We start from the raw sequence: 13071 nt of genomic DNA, 5'->3' as shown, positions 1-13071 counted from the left end.
ACTTAGGTTAAATGAATTTTTCCCACTAGGTAATAATATAAACAACTTAAATATATCCCCAAATCATGACTGTACCTGTTGTCTTTTGGCTGCCATAATGTTCAGTTTATCCACTTCAGGTTTCAGGGCTTTATACTGTATTCCCAAGTCCTGTTCAGTGCCAGCATTCCTCAGTTTCAAGATACCATCTTCTACCTATAAAACACACCCCCACAAAAGAAAAATTCTCAACAATGCAAGTCTGTACATAAAGAAGATCTAGAACTTTTTATTCCTTTCAATAGCTACTCAGATAGTAATCCAAACTTCCTCTTAAATTTACATTTGGGCAGGTACCACATGGGAGTTTTACGGGAGGTAGGAAAATACCGTATTATTTTGACTTTCATGTAAAAGGATATAATTTACCATATCTTGATTTCTCAACTCTGGAACTCTGCTGGTACAAAGAAATGCTTAATCATTACCACAAAAAGGGAAGAAGTCAAAAACAATACCTTTTCTGCAAAGACACCATAGGCCCACAGCACAGCCAGTATGATGTCCACGTGGAATAGAGGAGCAAGTGGAAATTAAAAACATTCCTGGTCCACTTAGGTAAACCAAGTTCATAACCAAACCAAATCGTAAGGAATGCTGAACTAAGTATGGCCAGCAGCAGCCTTGCTGTGATAGAACAAATTACAGACATCAGCCTGTACTTACAAGTTTCAGCTGAACAAGTAATTTGTAGACATCTGCCATGTCAGCCAAAATAAGCAGCCGGGTAACAGCAGAAAGCAAAGCCCGAGCTGCCCGAACCATGTTGCCACGCTTCACGGAAGAGCAGGGATCATCTGCAAACTCTCCTGCAGCACTCTTCATCAAATCACCTGTTTTACAGAATGGAAAATAAATTCAGCAGGAATGAACCAAATAACTGGTCTACATTTTAAAAAACAGTAATTCAAACTTTGTATATTCATACACAGAATTTAAGGATTTTTATTTTTGCTATTTTCCTCTTGCATTTGTCTTCTAGCTGTCACTAAGACAAGCAACCACATATATTCCTGGTAAAAGCATAGTATCTGCAAAGTGATTTAGCACTACGTATCAAAAGCCTTAAAAATACTTCTTCCCAATAAGAAAAAAAATACTTGTTTCCATTCATCTAGTAATAATACTCCTTTCCAAAAAGGACCACTATATGTATCCTAACCGTGAAAAAAATTCAAGATTTGAATGGGAGGAAAAAAATGGATCTAACACAATCTACCCACACATCCAAAGAATGATACAGAAACATAGCAACCATTATGAAGAACCACCACACTTCATTAAGCATTTCAACTATCTAATGCATAGAGCTCAAACAGAAACTCACTGGTATGTGAAAAGACAAGAGCTTGTCACGGACTCATTCATTTTCCTCATAGCATAACACTTCCAACAGTTCAAATACCCAAGCAAGCATCTAGTTAAGTAAATTAAGGTAAAACCTACAATTGACTTTTATGCAAATATTAAAATATATATGAAAAATGTTAAAGTTTATGAAATCTTAAACAGAAAAAAGATGAAATGATAAATGTATGTAATCTGTGCTTTAAAAAAAGGGAAAAAGATTGGAGTAAAAACACAACAATTATACAAGATACAATCTAATTCTATATTATTCTGTATTTATAAAAACATTTTCTATAACAGACATCATATTCATAACTTTAAAAATTAACCTAAAAATATATACATTTTACTACAGTTATGAGGAATATCCAACTTATACAATCCCACCTTAAACAATGCCAAGAAGTTCTAACATTTCCTAGAAACTTGTAAAGTAACTTATACTTTTTTGTTATGTGTTTCTAATAATAATCATTGAAGGTGCTTATCGTTTTCTCTTTTCTTATAGTTGGAAGTAGCAGGAGTGCCAGGGTCTGTTCCTCTCTATGGTGACTATCTTTGGATTCCTGAAAAAGCAATTACTCCCTCCCTCAACTTCAGATTAAAGCCTAAAGGCTATTCACTCTCTTATCTCTTCCACAAATGTAAAAAAAAAAAAAGCACATTCACATGAAGCCACGCTAATTCTGAAGAGACCTACAAAACTTCTCTTAACTATCAAAATTTTAGTCGTAGAATATGAGCTTTAGCAGGGGAGTTAAATTCACCCTCAGTTCAGTCGCTCAGTCATGTCTGACTCTCTGCGACCTCATCGACTGCAGTACGCCAGGCTTCCCTGTCCATCACTAACTCCCAGAGGTTGCACAAACTCATGTCCATCAAGTTGGTGATGCCATCCAACCATCTGATCCTCTTTTGTCCCCTTCTCCTCTTGCCTTCAATCATTCCCAGCACCAGGGTCTTTTCCAATGAATCAGTTCTTCAAATCAGGTGGCCAAAGTACTGGAGCTTCAAGCTTCAGCAACAGTCCTTCCGATGTATGTTCAGAACTGATTCCCTTTAGGATGAACTGGTTTGATCTCCTTGCTGTCCTAGGGACTCACAAGGGTCTTCTCCAAGACCACAATTCAAAAGAATCAATTCTTAGGCACTCAGCTTTCTTTATGGTCCAACTCTCAAATCCATACATGACTACTGGAAAAACTGTAGCTTTGATTAGATGGACCTTTGTCTGCCAAGTATATGTCTCTGCTTTTTAATAAGCTGTCTAGGATGGTCATAGCTTTTCTTCCAAGGAGCAAGCGTCTTTTAATTTCATGGCTGCAATCACCATCTGTGCTGACTTTGGAGCCCAAGAAAATAAGTCTCTGTTTCCATTGTTTCCCATCTATTTGCCATGAAGTGATGGAACCGGATGTCACGATCTTCATTTTTTGAATGCTGAGTTTTAAGCCAGCTTTTTCACTCTCCTCTTTCACATTCATCAAGAGGCCCTTTAGTTCCTCTTCACTTTCTGCCATAAGGGTGGTGTCATCTGAAAGTTATTGATATTTCTCCCAGCAATCTGAATTCCAGCTTGTGCTTCATCCAGCCCGGCATTTCACATGATGTACTCTGCATATAAGTTAAATAAACAAGGTAACAATATACAGCCTTGATGTACTCCTTTCCCAATGTGGAACCAGTCCGTTGTTCCATGTTTGGTTCTAACTGTTGCTTCTCGACCTGCATACAGATTTCTCAGGAGGCAGGTAAGGTGGTCCGGTATTCCCATCTCCCATCCAAGTACTAACCAGGCCCGACCCTGCTTAGCTTCCGAGATCAGACAAGATCGGGCATGTTCAGGGTGGTATGCCCATAGACTGGTATTCCCATCTCTTGAAGAATTTTCCATGATCCACACAGTCAAAGGCTTTGACGTAGTCAATAAAGCAGAGTAGATGTTTCTCTGGAACTCTATTGCTTTTTCAATGATCCAACGGATGTTGGCAATTTCATCTCTGGTTCCTCTGCATTTTCTAAATCCAGCTTGATCATCTGCAAGTTCTTGGTTCATGTACTGTTGAAGCCTGGCTTGGAGAATTCTGAGCATTGCTTTGCTAGCGTGGTGAGATGAGGGCAACTGTGTGGTAGTTTGAACATTCTTTGGCATTGCCTTTCTTTGGGATTGGAATGAAAACTGACCTTTTCCAGTCCTGTCGCCACTGCTGAGTTTTCCAAATTTGTTGGCATATTAGTGCAGCACTTTCACAGATCATCTTTCAGGATCTGAAATAGCTCAACTGGAATTCCATCACCTCCGCTAGCTTTGTTCCCAATGATGCTTCCTAAGGCCCACCTGACTTCCCATTCCAGGATGTCTGGCTCTAGGTGAGTGATCTCACCACTGTGGTTATCCAGCTCATTAATCTTTTTTTGTATATTTCTTCTGTGTATTCTTGCCACCTCTTCTTAATCTCTTCTGCTTCTGTTAGGTCCATACCATTACTGTCCTTTATTGGGCCCATTTTTGCATGAAATGTATCTAATTTTCTTGAAGAGATCTCTAGTCTTTCCCATTCTATTGTTTTCCTCTATTTCTCTGCATTGATCACTGAGGAAGGCTTTCTTATCTTTCCTTGCTATTCTTTGGAACTCTGCATTCAGATGGGTGTATCTTTCCTTTTCCTCTTTGCCTTTAGCTTCTCTTCTTTTCTCAGCTATTTGTGAGGCCTCCTCAGACAACCAATTTGCATTTTTGCATTTCTTCTTCTTGGAGATGGTCTTGATCCCTGCCTCCTGTACAATGTCACAAATCTCCATCCATAGTTCTTCAGGCACTCTATCAGATCTAATCCCTTGAATCTATTTCTCACTTCTGCTGTATAATCATAAGGGATTTGATTTAGGTCATACCTGAACGGTCTAGTGGTTTTACCTACTTTCTTCAGTTTAAGTCTGAATTTTGCAATAAAGAGCTCATGATCTGAGCCTAGTCAGCCTCCGGTCTTGTTTTTGCTGACTCTATAGTGCTTCTCCGTCTGTGGCTGCAAAGAATATAATTAATTTGATTTCGGTTTTGACCATCTGGTGATAACCATGTATAGATTCTTCTCTTGTGTTGTTGGAAGAGGGTGTTTGCTATGACCAGTGCCTTTTCTTGGCAAAATGTTGTTAAACCTTTGCCCTGCTTCATTTTTTACTCCAAGACCAACCTGCCTGTTCCTCCAGGTATCTCTTGACTTCCTACTTTTGCATTCCAGTCCCCTATGATGAAAAGGACATCATTTTTTGGTGTTAGTTCTAGAAGGTCTTGTAGGTCTTCATAGAACCTTGCTTCTTCAACATTTGCAGTTGAGGCGTAGACTTGGATTACTGTGACATTGAATGGTTTGCCTTGGAAACAAACAGAGATCATGCTGTCGTTTTTGAGATTTTGAACCCAAGCACTGCATTTCAGACTCATGTTTTCTATGAGGGTACTCCATTTCTTCTAAGGGATTTTTGATCACAGTCATCTGAATTAAATATGCCCATTCCCGTCCATTTCAGTTCACTGATTCCTAAAATGTCGATGTTCACTCTTGCCATCTCCTGTTTGATCACTTCCAATTTACCTTGATTTACGAACCTAACATTCCAGGTTCCTATGCAATATTGTTCTTTACAGCATCAGACTTGACTTCCATCACCAGTCACATCCACAACTGGATATTGTTTTCGCTTTTTCCTGTTTTCGGTAAGTCGCTTCATTCTTTCTGGAGTTATTTCTCCACTCTTCTACACTAGCATATTGGGCGCCTACCGACCTGGGGAGTTCATCTTTCAGCGTCCTCTCTTTTTGTCTTGTCATACTGTTCATGGGGTTCTCAAGGCAAGAATACTGAAGCGGTTTGCCATTCCCTTCTCCAGTGGACCACGTTTTGTCAGAATTCTCCACTCTGATCCATCTGTCTTGGGCATCTCTACATGGCACGGCTCATAGTTTCACTGAGTTGGACAAGGCTGTGGTCCATGTGATCAGTTTGGTTGTTTTGTGTGACTGGTTTTCATTCTGTCTGCCCTCTGATGGATAGGTTTATGAAGCTTCCTGATGAGAGAGACTGACTGTAGGGGAAACTGACTCATGTTCTAATGGGTGGGGCCATGCTTGGTAAATCTTTAATCCAATTTTCTGTTGATGAGTGGGGCTGTGTTCCCTCCCTGTTGTTTGGCCTGAGGCCAAACTAGGTAGGGGTAATGAAGGTAATGGCAACCTCCTTCAAAGCATGCACTGTTGTATTCACTGCCCCTGACCCTGCAGCGGGACACTGTAGACCCAGGCCTCCACCGGAGACTCCTGGACACTCACAGCAAGTCTGGCTCAGTCTTATAACAACATGGTAAGTAAGCAAGTCTTACTAACAAGATGGTGTAATAGAAAGACGTGCGCTCATCTTCTCCTGGGAGAACTCCCAGATTGCAACTCACTGCTGAAAAACCATCAACCGGAGAATGTTGGATCCCACCAAAAAAAATAATCCACGTGCAAGGGCAAAGGAGAACCCCCTTTCGCAAGAGGGGCGAAATCATGTTTAGAATCAAACCCCATATCCGCCAGAGATGCTCAGAGAGCTCAAACAAAATTTTGTGCACACCAGAACCCAGAGACCCCTCAGAGACTGACTGAGCCAGACCTGCCTTTGAGGGTTTTAGTGTCTCCTGCGGAGGCACGGATCAGCAGTGGCCTGCTGCACGGACAAGGGCTCTGGCTGCAGCAGACTTGGGTCACAAAGCGTGTGGCATAAGCCCTCTTGGAGGAAGTTACCACTAGCCCCACCATTGAGCTGCTGAGCATATGACCCACAAACTGCAGAACAATTATACCAAAGAAATTCTCATACTGTTAAGAAAGTTCTAGAACCCACAACAGATTTCCCAACCTAGGGATCGGCAAAGGGGCTGAGAACTACCAGGGAATTTGACTTTGGAGGCCAGTGGATTTGATTACAGAACTTCCACAGGACTGGGGAAACAGACTCTTGGAGGGCAGAAACAAATTCACCCTCAGATTCATATATTAATTAGGCTAAGAAGAACCATACAGTATTAAGAGTAAAGACAAGCTCTGTATATATGTCTATGTGTATTGTAAGAAATAACTCACAATGAAGAATTTGATAGTTAAAAGTTTTCCTGGATCTAAGATACAGACACATGACAATTACGTGGATGTTTAACAAAAATGTTATTTTACGGTACTTAAAATGAGTGCTCAATCATTCATTTATTTATTTATACAACAAATATTTGAGCACCTCAAAGACTATATTAGGTGCCAGTGATACAGTGCTCAAGAAACAGCCCATGTCCTCCTTGAGCTCTATGGAGGGGGAAGACAGACAAGCAAACAATTAAAAGCTGATTAAGACAAGGCATCTTTACTCAAAGGGCCCACAAATCAGGGAATATTACAATGCAACCAGAATTAAAATAGCCCTGTGGACAAGATGCTATGGGAATACATTAGGAAAAGCTCTTTACTCATGTACAAAGTTGTCTCTAAAGTCTTGCAAAAAAGATATTTGCCTTAATACTAAGCAATAGAGTTCCATCTATTTATTGAGAGCTTATTACACACTAAAACAAATCCACTGCCAGGGATATATGAAGCTGAGCAAGACTTACTTTCAAATAGTTTATAAATGAGAAGTGATCATACAGAAATTATGTGTCATTTTTAACATACAAGCTTTAAGAAAGGCATAAAATAGCATAGGGCCAAAAAAGGAAGTACTAATGACCAGGTTGGGATATAAGTGAAATGCCAGCAACAGTTTTATGGAAGACACAGTACTCTGAAATAGACTCTACTGTCAAAGGACAGGAAGAATTTGGGGCAGTAGAGTTAAGGGAGTTAGTACCTCAAGCAAAAGAAACAGCAACATACCAATATCTAACATTTATTAAATGCCCACTCCATGACACTATGCATATTTTATTTAATCCTATCCACCACCGAAAAGTAGGTGCTATTAGCCCTTCTATACAGAAGAGACAACTCAAGTTTAGACAAGTTAACTAACTTAACCAAGTCACCTAATAGTAAATGACAGAGTCAGGCTTTGTAATGCTTAATGCTTATGGTCTTAGGACCACGTATCAGGCTGCATATACAATAAAAAGGTGTATCTGAGGGCTGAGTAGTCTAACTTGGAAATGAGGGATGTGTATAAAAGCAAGCATCAGATGATGGAGGGTGGAAGGCCATAGAGTACAAAGAAGAATCCCTAAGCCAAAGAAGGAAATCAAAGTCAACCTAACATATAATAAACCTGGCCAGAGATACGGATCACAAAGCCACAAGAAGAGCCCAGGAAAGGGGACTTCCCTGGTGGTCCAGATGGCTGAGACTCCAAGCTCCTAATGCAGGGGGCCTGGGTTTGATCCCTGGTCAGGGAACTAGATCCCACATACTACAACTAAAGATCCTGTGTGCTATAATTGAGACCTGTAGCAGCCAAATAAAAATAAATAAATTTGGGGAGGCAGGGAAAGAGCCCAGGAAAGAGCAATAGTAAACTATAAAGGCTGGGGTAAAATGATATGAAAACCCTTGATTATTAAGAGTGAGGGAGGGAATTCCCTGGCGATCCAGTGGTAACAACTCTGCATTTTCACTGCCGAAGATCTGGGTTCAATCCCTGACAGAGAACTAAAATTCCACAAGCTCATTGGCATGGCACTCCCACCAAAAAAAAAAAAAAGGAGTGAAGGAAAAGAAAGCATGGAAGATCACTTAAAGAATTCAAGGTATACCTGTCCTGAGATGGAAAAGAGAGCCAGAGCATACTAAACGTGTGCACATGAACCAGGGAAGATTTTTTTTTTTTAAAAACTGGAGTCCTTGAGACTGTGGATTTAGGAGTAAGGGAAGGAAGACTCTATGACAAGAGAAACAAGGAGACCTAAGATGATAGACTGTCAAAATCAAGAAGTATTTGCATACGAAAGTGGTCAACAAAGTCAAATATATACATGTAGATCATCAGGAGAGAATTGAGAATTCAGAAATACAATGAACTAATTTTCAACAAGGCTGCCAAGACCATTCAATAAAGGGGAAAAAATATTTTTAACACATAGTGCTAGGGCAACTGAATATTCACATACAACAAAATGAAGCCTGACCCCCAAATTCATATCATATACTTTCAAAACAGATCAAAACCAAATTTAAGAGCTACATTTTTAAAACACTTAGAAGAAAACATTGATATGTCTTCAAGACCTCCAATCAGGCAATAGTTTCTTAGATATAACACATTAAGTACAAACAACGAAGAAAAAAGACACAAACTGAACATCATCAAAATGTAAAATGTTTGTGTTTTTAAGGACAGGCTCAAGAAAATAAAAAGACCCACAGAATGGGAGAAAATCTGGGGTGCTGATAAGGATCAAAGTACCAATAAGACATAAAGAAGTCTTGGGTTTCCCTGGTGCTCAGTGGTAAAGAATCTGCCTGCCAATGCAGGAGACAGGTTCAATCCCTGATCCAGGAAGACCCCACAGGCCACAGAGCAACTAAGCCCATGTGCCACAACTATTGAGCTTGTGCTCTAGAGCCCAGGAGCCACAGCTACTAAAGCCCACGGGCCTTAGAGCCTATGCTCTTTAACGAAAGGCCAAAGCAATGAGAAGCCCTCGCACTGCAACTCGAGAGTAGCCCCAGTTCACCACTACTACAGAAAAGCCCACACAGCAACAAAGACCCCGCACAGCCAAAAACCATTTTAAAAAAAGGAAAATGCATATCAAAAAAGGTACTCTTTAAAAATCAACAATAAAAATACAAAAAATCCTATTTAAAATAAGCAAAGGGGGACTTCCCTGGCAGTCCAGTAATTAAGATTCCGAGTTTCCAATGCAAGAGGTATGGATTCAACCACTGGTGGAGGAACTAAGATCCCACATGCTGTGTGGTGTGGCCAAAAATAAATTAACTAATTAAAATAGGCAAGGGAATTATACCACATCTCTCCAAAGAAGATACGTAAATGGCTAATAAGCACATGAAAAGACACTCAATCTCAACTGCTCTAAGGGCAAAGCATGTCAAAATCACGGAATTTCACTTCATATCTACTAGAATTGTTGTTGTTGCTGTTTAGTTGCTAAGTTCTGTCCATCTTTAAAAAAGACAAACAACAATAAATGTTCGTGAGGATACAGGAAACTTGAACTCTCACAGCCCACTGGTGGGAATATAAAATAGTACAGCCACTTTGGAAAACAAACCAGCAGTTCCTCAAAAGGTTAAATATAGAGTTACCATAGTTCTTCAGTTTCTAAGTCATGTCCAACGCCTTGCAACCCCACGGACTGCAGCACGCCAGCCTTCCCTGTCCTTCACTATCTCTCAGAGTTTACTCAAATTCATGTTCGCTGAGTCAGTGATGCTATCTATATATTACCATGTGATCCATCAATTCTGCTTCTAGGTATATACCCAAGAGAAATGAAAACAAATGCCTACACAAAAACAAATATATGAATGTTTACAGAAGCACTATTCTTAACAGTTGACATATGGAAACAATCCAAACACTCATCAACTAATAGATAAAGAAAATGTGGTGCATCTACACAATCAAATATTTAGCCATAAAAAGGAATAAAATACTGATACATGCTACAACACAGATGAACCCTCAAAGCATTATGCAAAGTGAAAGAAGCCTGCCACAAAAAGCCATATATTGTAGTACTCCCCTTATATGAAATGTTCACAATAGGTAAATCCATAGAGACAGAAACTATCACTGTTGCCAGGGGCTGGGGCAGAAAGAAAGACTGAGGATTACTAGCTGCTAATAGGTTTGAGGTTTCCTTCTAGGGTAATGAAAATGTTCTGGAATCACATAGTGGCGATGGCCTTTATAACCTTGTAAATACACTTAAAAACCACTGAATTTGTATCCTTTACAAGAGGGAATTTTGTGCTATATGAATTATGACTCAATAAAGACAAAGAAGAGTATTAAATGCAGTGACCTAAAAGTGTACTCACTGTGGAGTTAGAGGTTAGCTTAAGGTCTGACTTTGCCACTTACCAGCTATGTGACTAAACTCCAAAGCCTGTTTCTTCCTTTGAAATATGTAGAGAGTACCTTGCTGTGAGGGTCAACTAATAACACATATAAAAGGCCTACTTTATTACCTTGCACTGGGAGATAATACAGGGTTGGTAGAAATTATTACCATTAGGCAAAACACAATGAGAAGACAGAGAAAAGATCTTCATTGCATTTCCTGAGTATTTAAATCTGTCCAACAATGTTCCTCAAGGGCGTTCTTGCCTTTTTTCAGCAAGTGTTTACTGAGTGCCTGCTATGAGCCAGGCACTAAACACTTGGTATAGAAATTAACCGGACAAAAATTCCTGGTTCTAGGGAGCCTACAATTTAATTTGAGGGAATGATAACAAACATAATAAATAAATCAATTATGGAGGGGCAGTAAAAGAAAGGACAGAGAGGGGGGATATAAGATACAATTTAAAATGGGGCTCTAGGAAGGTCTCAATGAAAAGGTACACTTGGGGAGTCTTGAAAAACGCAGCACAGGAGGGATGTGGCTGTCTCAAGGCAAGATTCCAAGCAGAGGAAACATCAAGTAAAGACCCTAGGGTAGATGAACTCTAAAATGATCTTGGAAGGCCAAGAAAGCCAGTGGAGGTAATGAGGAAGAGGGACTGGGGGAGGTACAAAAGCCAGATCTAATGGGTAACAGAACCAGTTAGAAATAAAACTGTTCTTTCAAGAATCTGATTTGCTCCTAGGAAGAAAAATCAACAGCCTATTAACAAAAAAATTTATTTTGTGCAGGATTAGAATGTGGAGAAGGAAATGGCAACCCACTCCAGTGTTCTTGCCTGGAGAATCCCAGGGACAGGGGAGCCCGGTGGGCTGCCATCTCTGGGGTCACACAGAGTCGGACACAACTGAAGTGACTTAGCAGTAGCAGCATCAGCAGTAGAATGGAAGAGAGTAGGATCATGAATTTACAAGTCAGACAGAAACTGTAGCTTCACCACTACCAGATCAGTTTCCACAGTTGTGTAACAAATAATACAGGTGACCCTCACTTTGCACAGTAGTGCAGGTCTATAAAAATGATCACACAAACTGAAACAATGCAATATGATCTTAATTACCAATGGGAAAAATCACAACTGTCTTGTGATCTTCAAAATTTTCTCTCAAACAGTTAAAAGCTTACTATTCCTTACACACACACACACACACACATACAGGGAAATGAAACTAAAATAGTACAACTAGTATTTATTTTATTTAATATGTAGCTTAAAACATTATGAACACTGAGAACTAAAATGTTTCCTTGTATGAAAACTACTCAAAAGCAGTTTTTGAAAAATGATCACCTTTTTCAACATGATACAGAGTGAGCATTTTTTCTCACTTCACAAATTATCCTATTTCTTTCTAAGTCTGGATCAGTTTCAAACATTTTATCCTTTGCACTTTCACAGTCATGAACTATCTCCAAGAGTCCCTTTAATACGAAAGTTTTGATGACATCACTTCCTCTTGGACATCATTATCCTTTTCATCACAACTACTTATCTCACTTAGAGTTAGCCTTCACAAAGTTACTCTGAGTATCCAAACTTTCTTAAACAGCAGCACTGTCAACATTTCCTCAGGCAGCAAATTCCTTCTGTAACTTGGATTTATTACTTTTCCTTTCCTTGCTGCACTTTCATCTTTGCAAATTCCCTCCTTCAAGGCTCTCTTATAAAATGCCTCATATGGGCTTATCACCAAGATACAAGGAGGCAATGCAACTACACACTGCATGAACTGAACAGCTGCAGTGATCAATCACTAACAGACCATGAAAGAAGGAACATGATTCGTCAGTGATCTCGATGCACACCTTTTATTTATGTAACGATTTGTACACTTCACAGTTAGCAGCAAAGTCTGTACTTTATGCAAGCACTCAGCTAATACACTAATATCTGAACCATGTTATTGGAGGACTGGTAATACTAAACTGTGGTAACAAATCTGAGCATACTGGATATATGGAAAGTGAGAACTGCCTCTATCAACTTCCCAGGCATATGAAACCAGTGTTTAGGAGAGGGGTTAGAACAGTGCCTGCACTCGCATACTATCCTTTTTATTGCTACTGGAATTAGTTACAGACAGATTGAGCAGGGAAAGGATGCAAAATGGCACTAAAGACACATATTAAAGAATGAAGATTCTAGATCAGGGAACACACATAATCAGGACCACAGGAGGAAGTGAGAGCCATGGAGTTCTTGTACCCTTGGGTAAGAAGTGAAAGCAGAGGCTTCCTGGCAATATGAAGTTCAGCACTGCTAGAGAATCTGTTTTCTCAGAGGCAGTAAATGAAGCTCTCCTAAAAAACTGAAGATGGAAATGGAAATGAGGGTTTGAGGTGAGTGGAAGAAACTCTGAAGCAGCTGCTATAGAAAATGAAAAAGGGAATTAACCTGAGGTAAATGAAAGAACTGTGGGAAGAACTAAAGGCCCAGAGTGAGCCAAACAGGATCAACTGAAAGTAGATTCTTAAAGCTACAGACCGTCTAAATGAATCAAAACTATTTAATGATTAGCTTACATTCAAATGGACAAGTATAAAGTCTTAAAATTTAAATTTAAC

At 39.6% G+C, this 13071-nt stretch overlaps 1 protein-coding gene across 3 annotated transcripts in view; it reads right to left on the bottom strand.

Annotated features, from left to right (window-relative positions):
- The window catches only part of CTNNA1 (catenin alpha 1), a 329686-nt gene that overhangs the window by 120887 nt on the left and 195728 nt on the right, over positions 1 to 13071 (bottom strand). For all 3 annotated transcript variants that reach the window (XM_055554916.1, XM_055554907.1, XM_055554917.1), the window contains 2 exons: positions 706 to 872; positions 76 to 195 (listed from right to left, as the gene is read on the bottom strand). In XM_055554916.1, the coding sequence (XP_055410891.1) occupies positions 76 to 195; positions 706 to 872 (287 nt within the window). The remainder of the gene's footprint in view (positions 1 to 75; positions 196 to 705; positions 873 to 13071) is intronic.

This window comes from Bubalus kerabau, chromosome 1, assembly GCF_029407905.1.
Source record: "Bubalus kerabau isolate K-KA32 ecotype Philippines breed swamp buffalo chromosome 1, PCC_UOA_SB_1v2, whole genome shotgun sequence".
Classification (NCBI taxonomy): Eukaryota; Metazoa; Chordata; class Mammalia; order Artiodactyla; family Bovidae; genus Bubalus; species Bubalus kerabau.
Note: the sequence above shows the minus strand (reverse complement) of the source record. Positions and strands in the feature narration are given on the sequence as shown.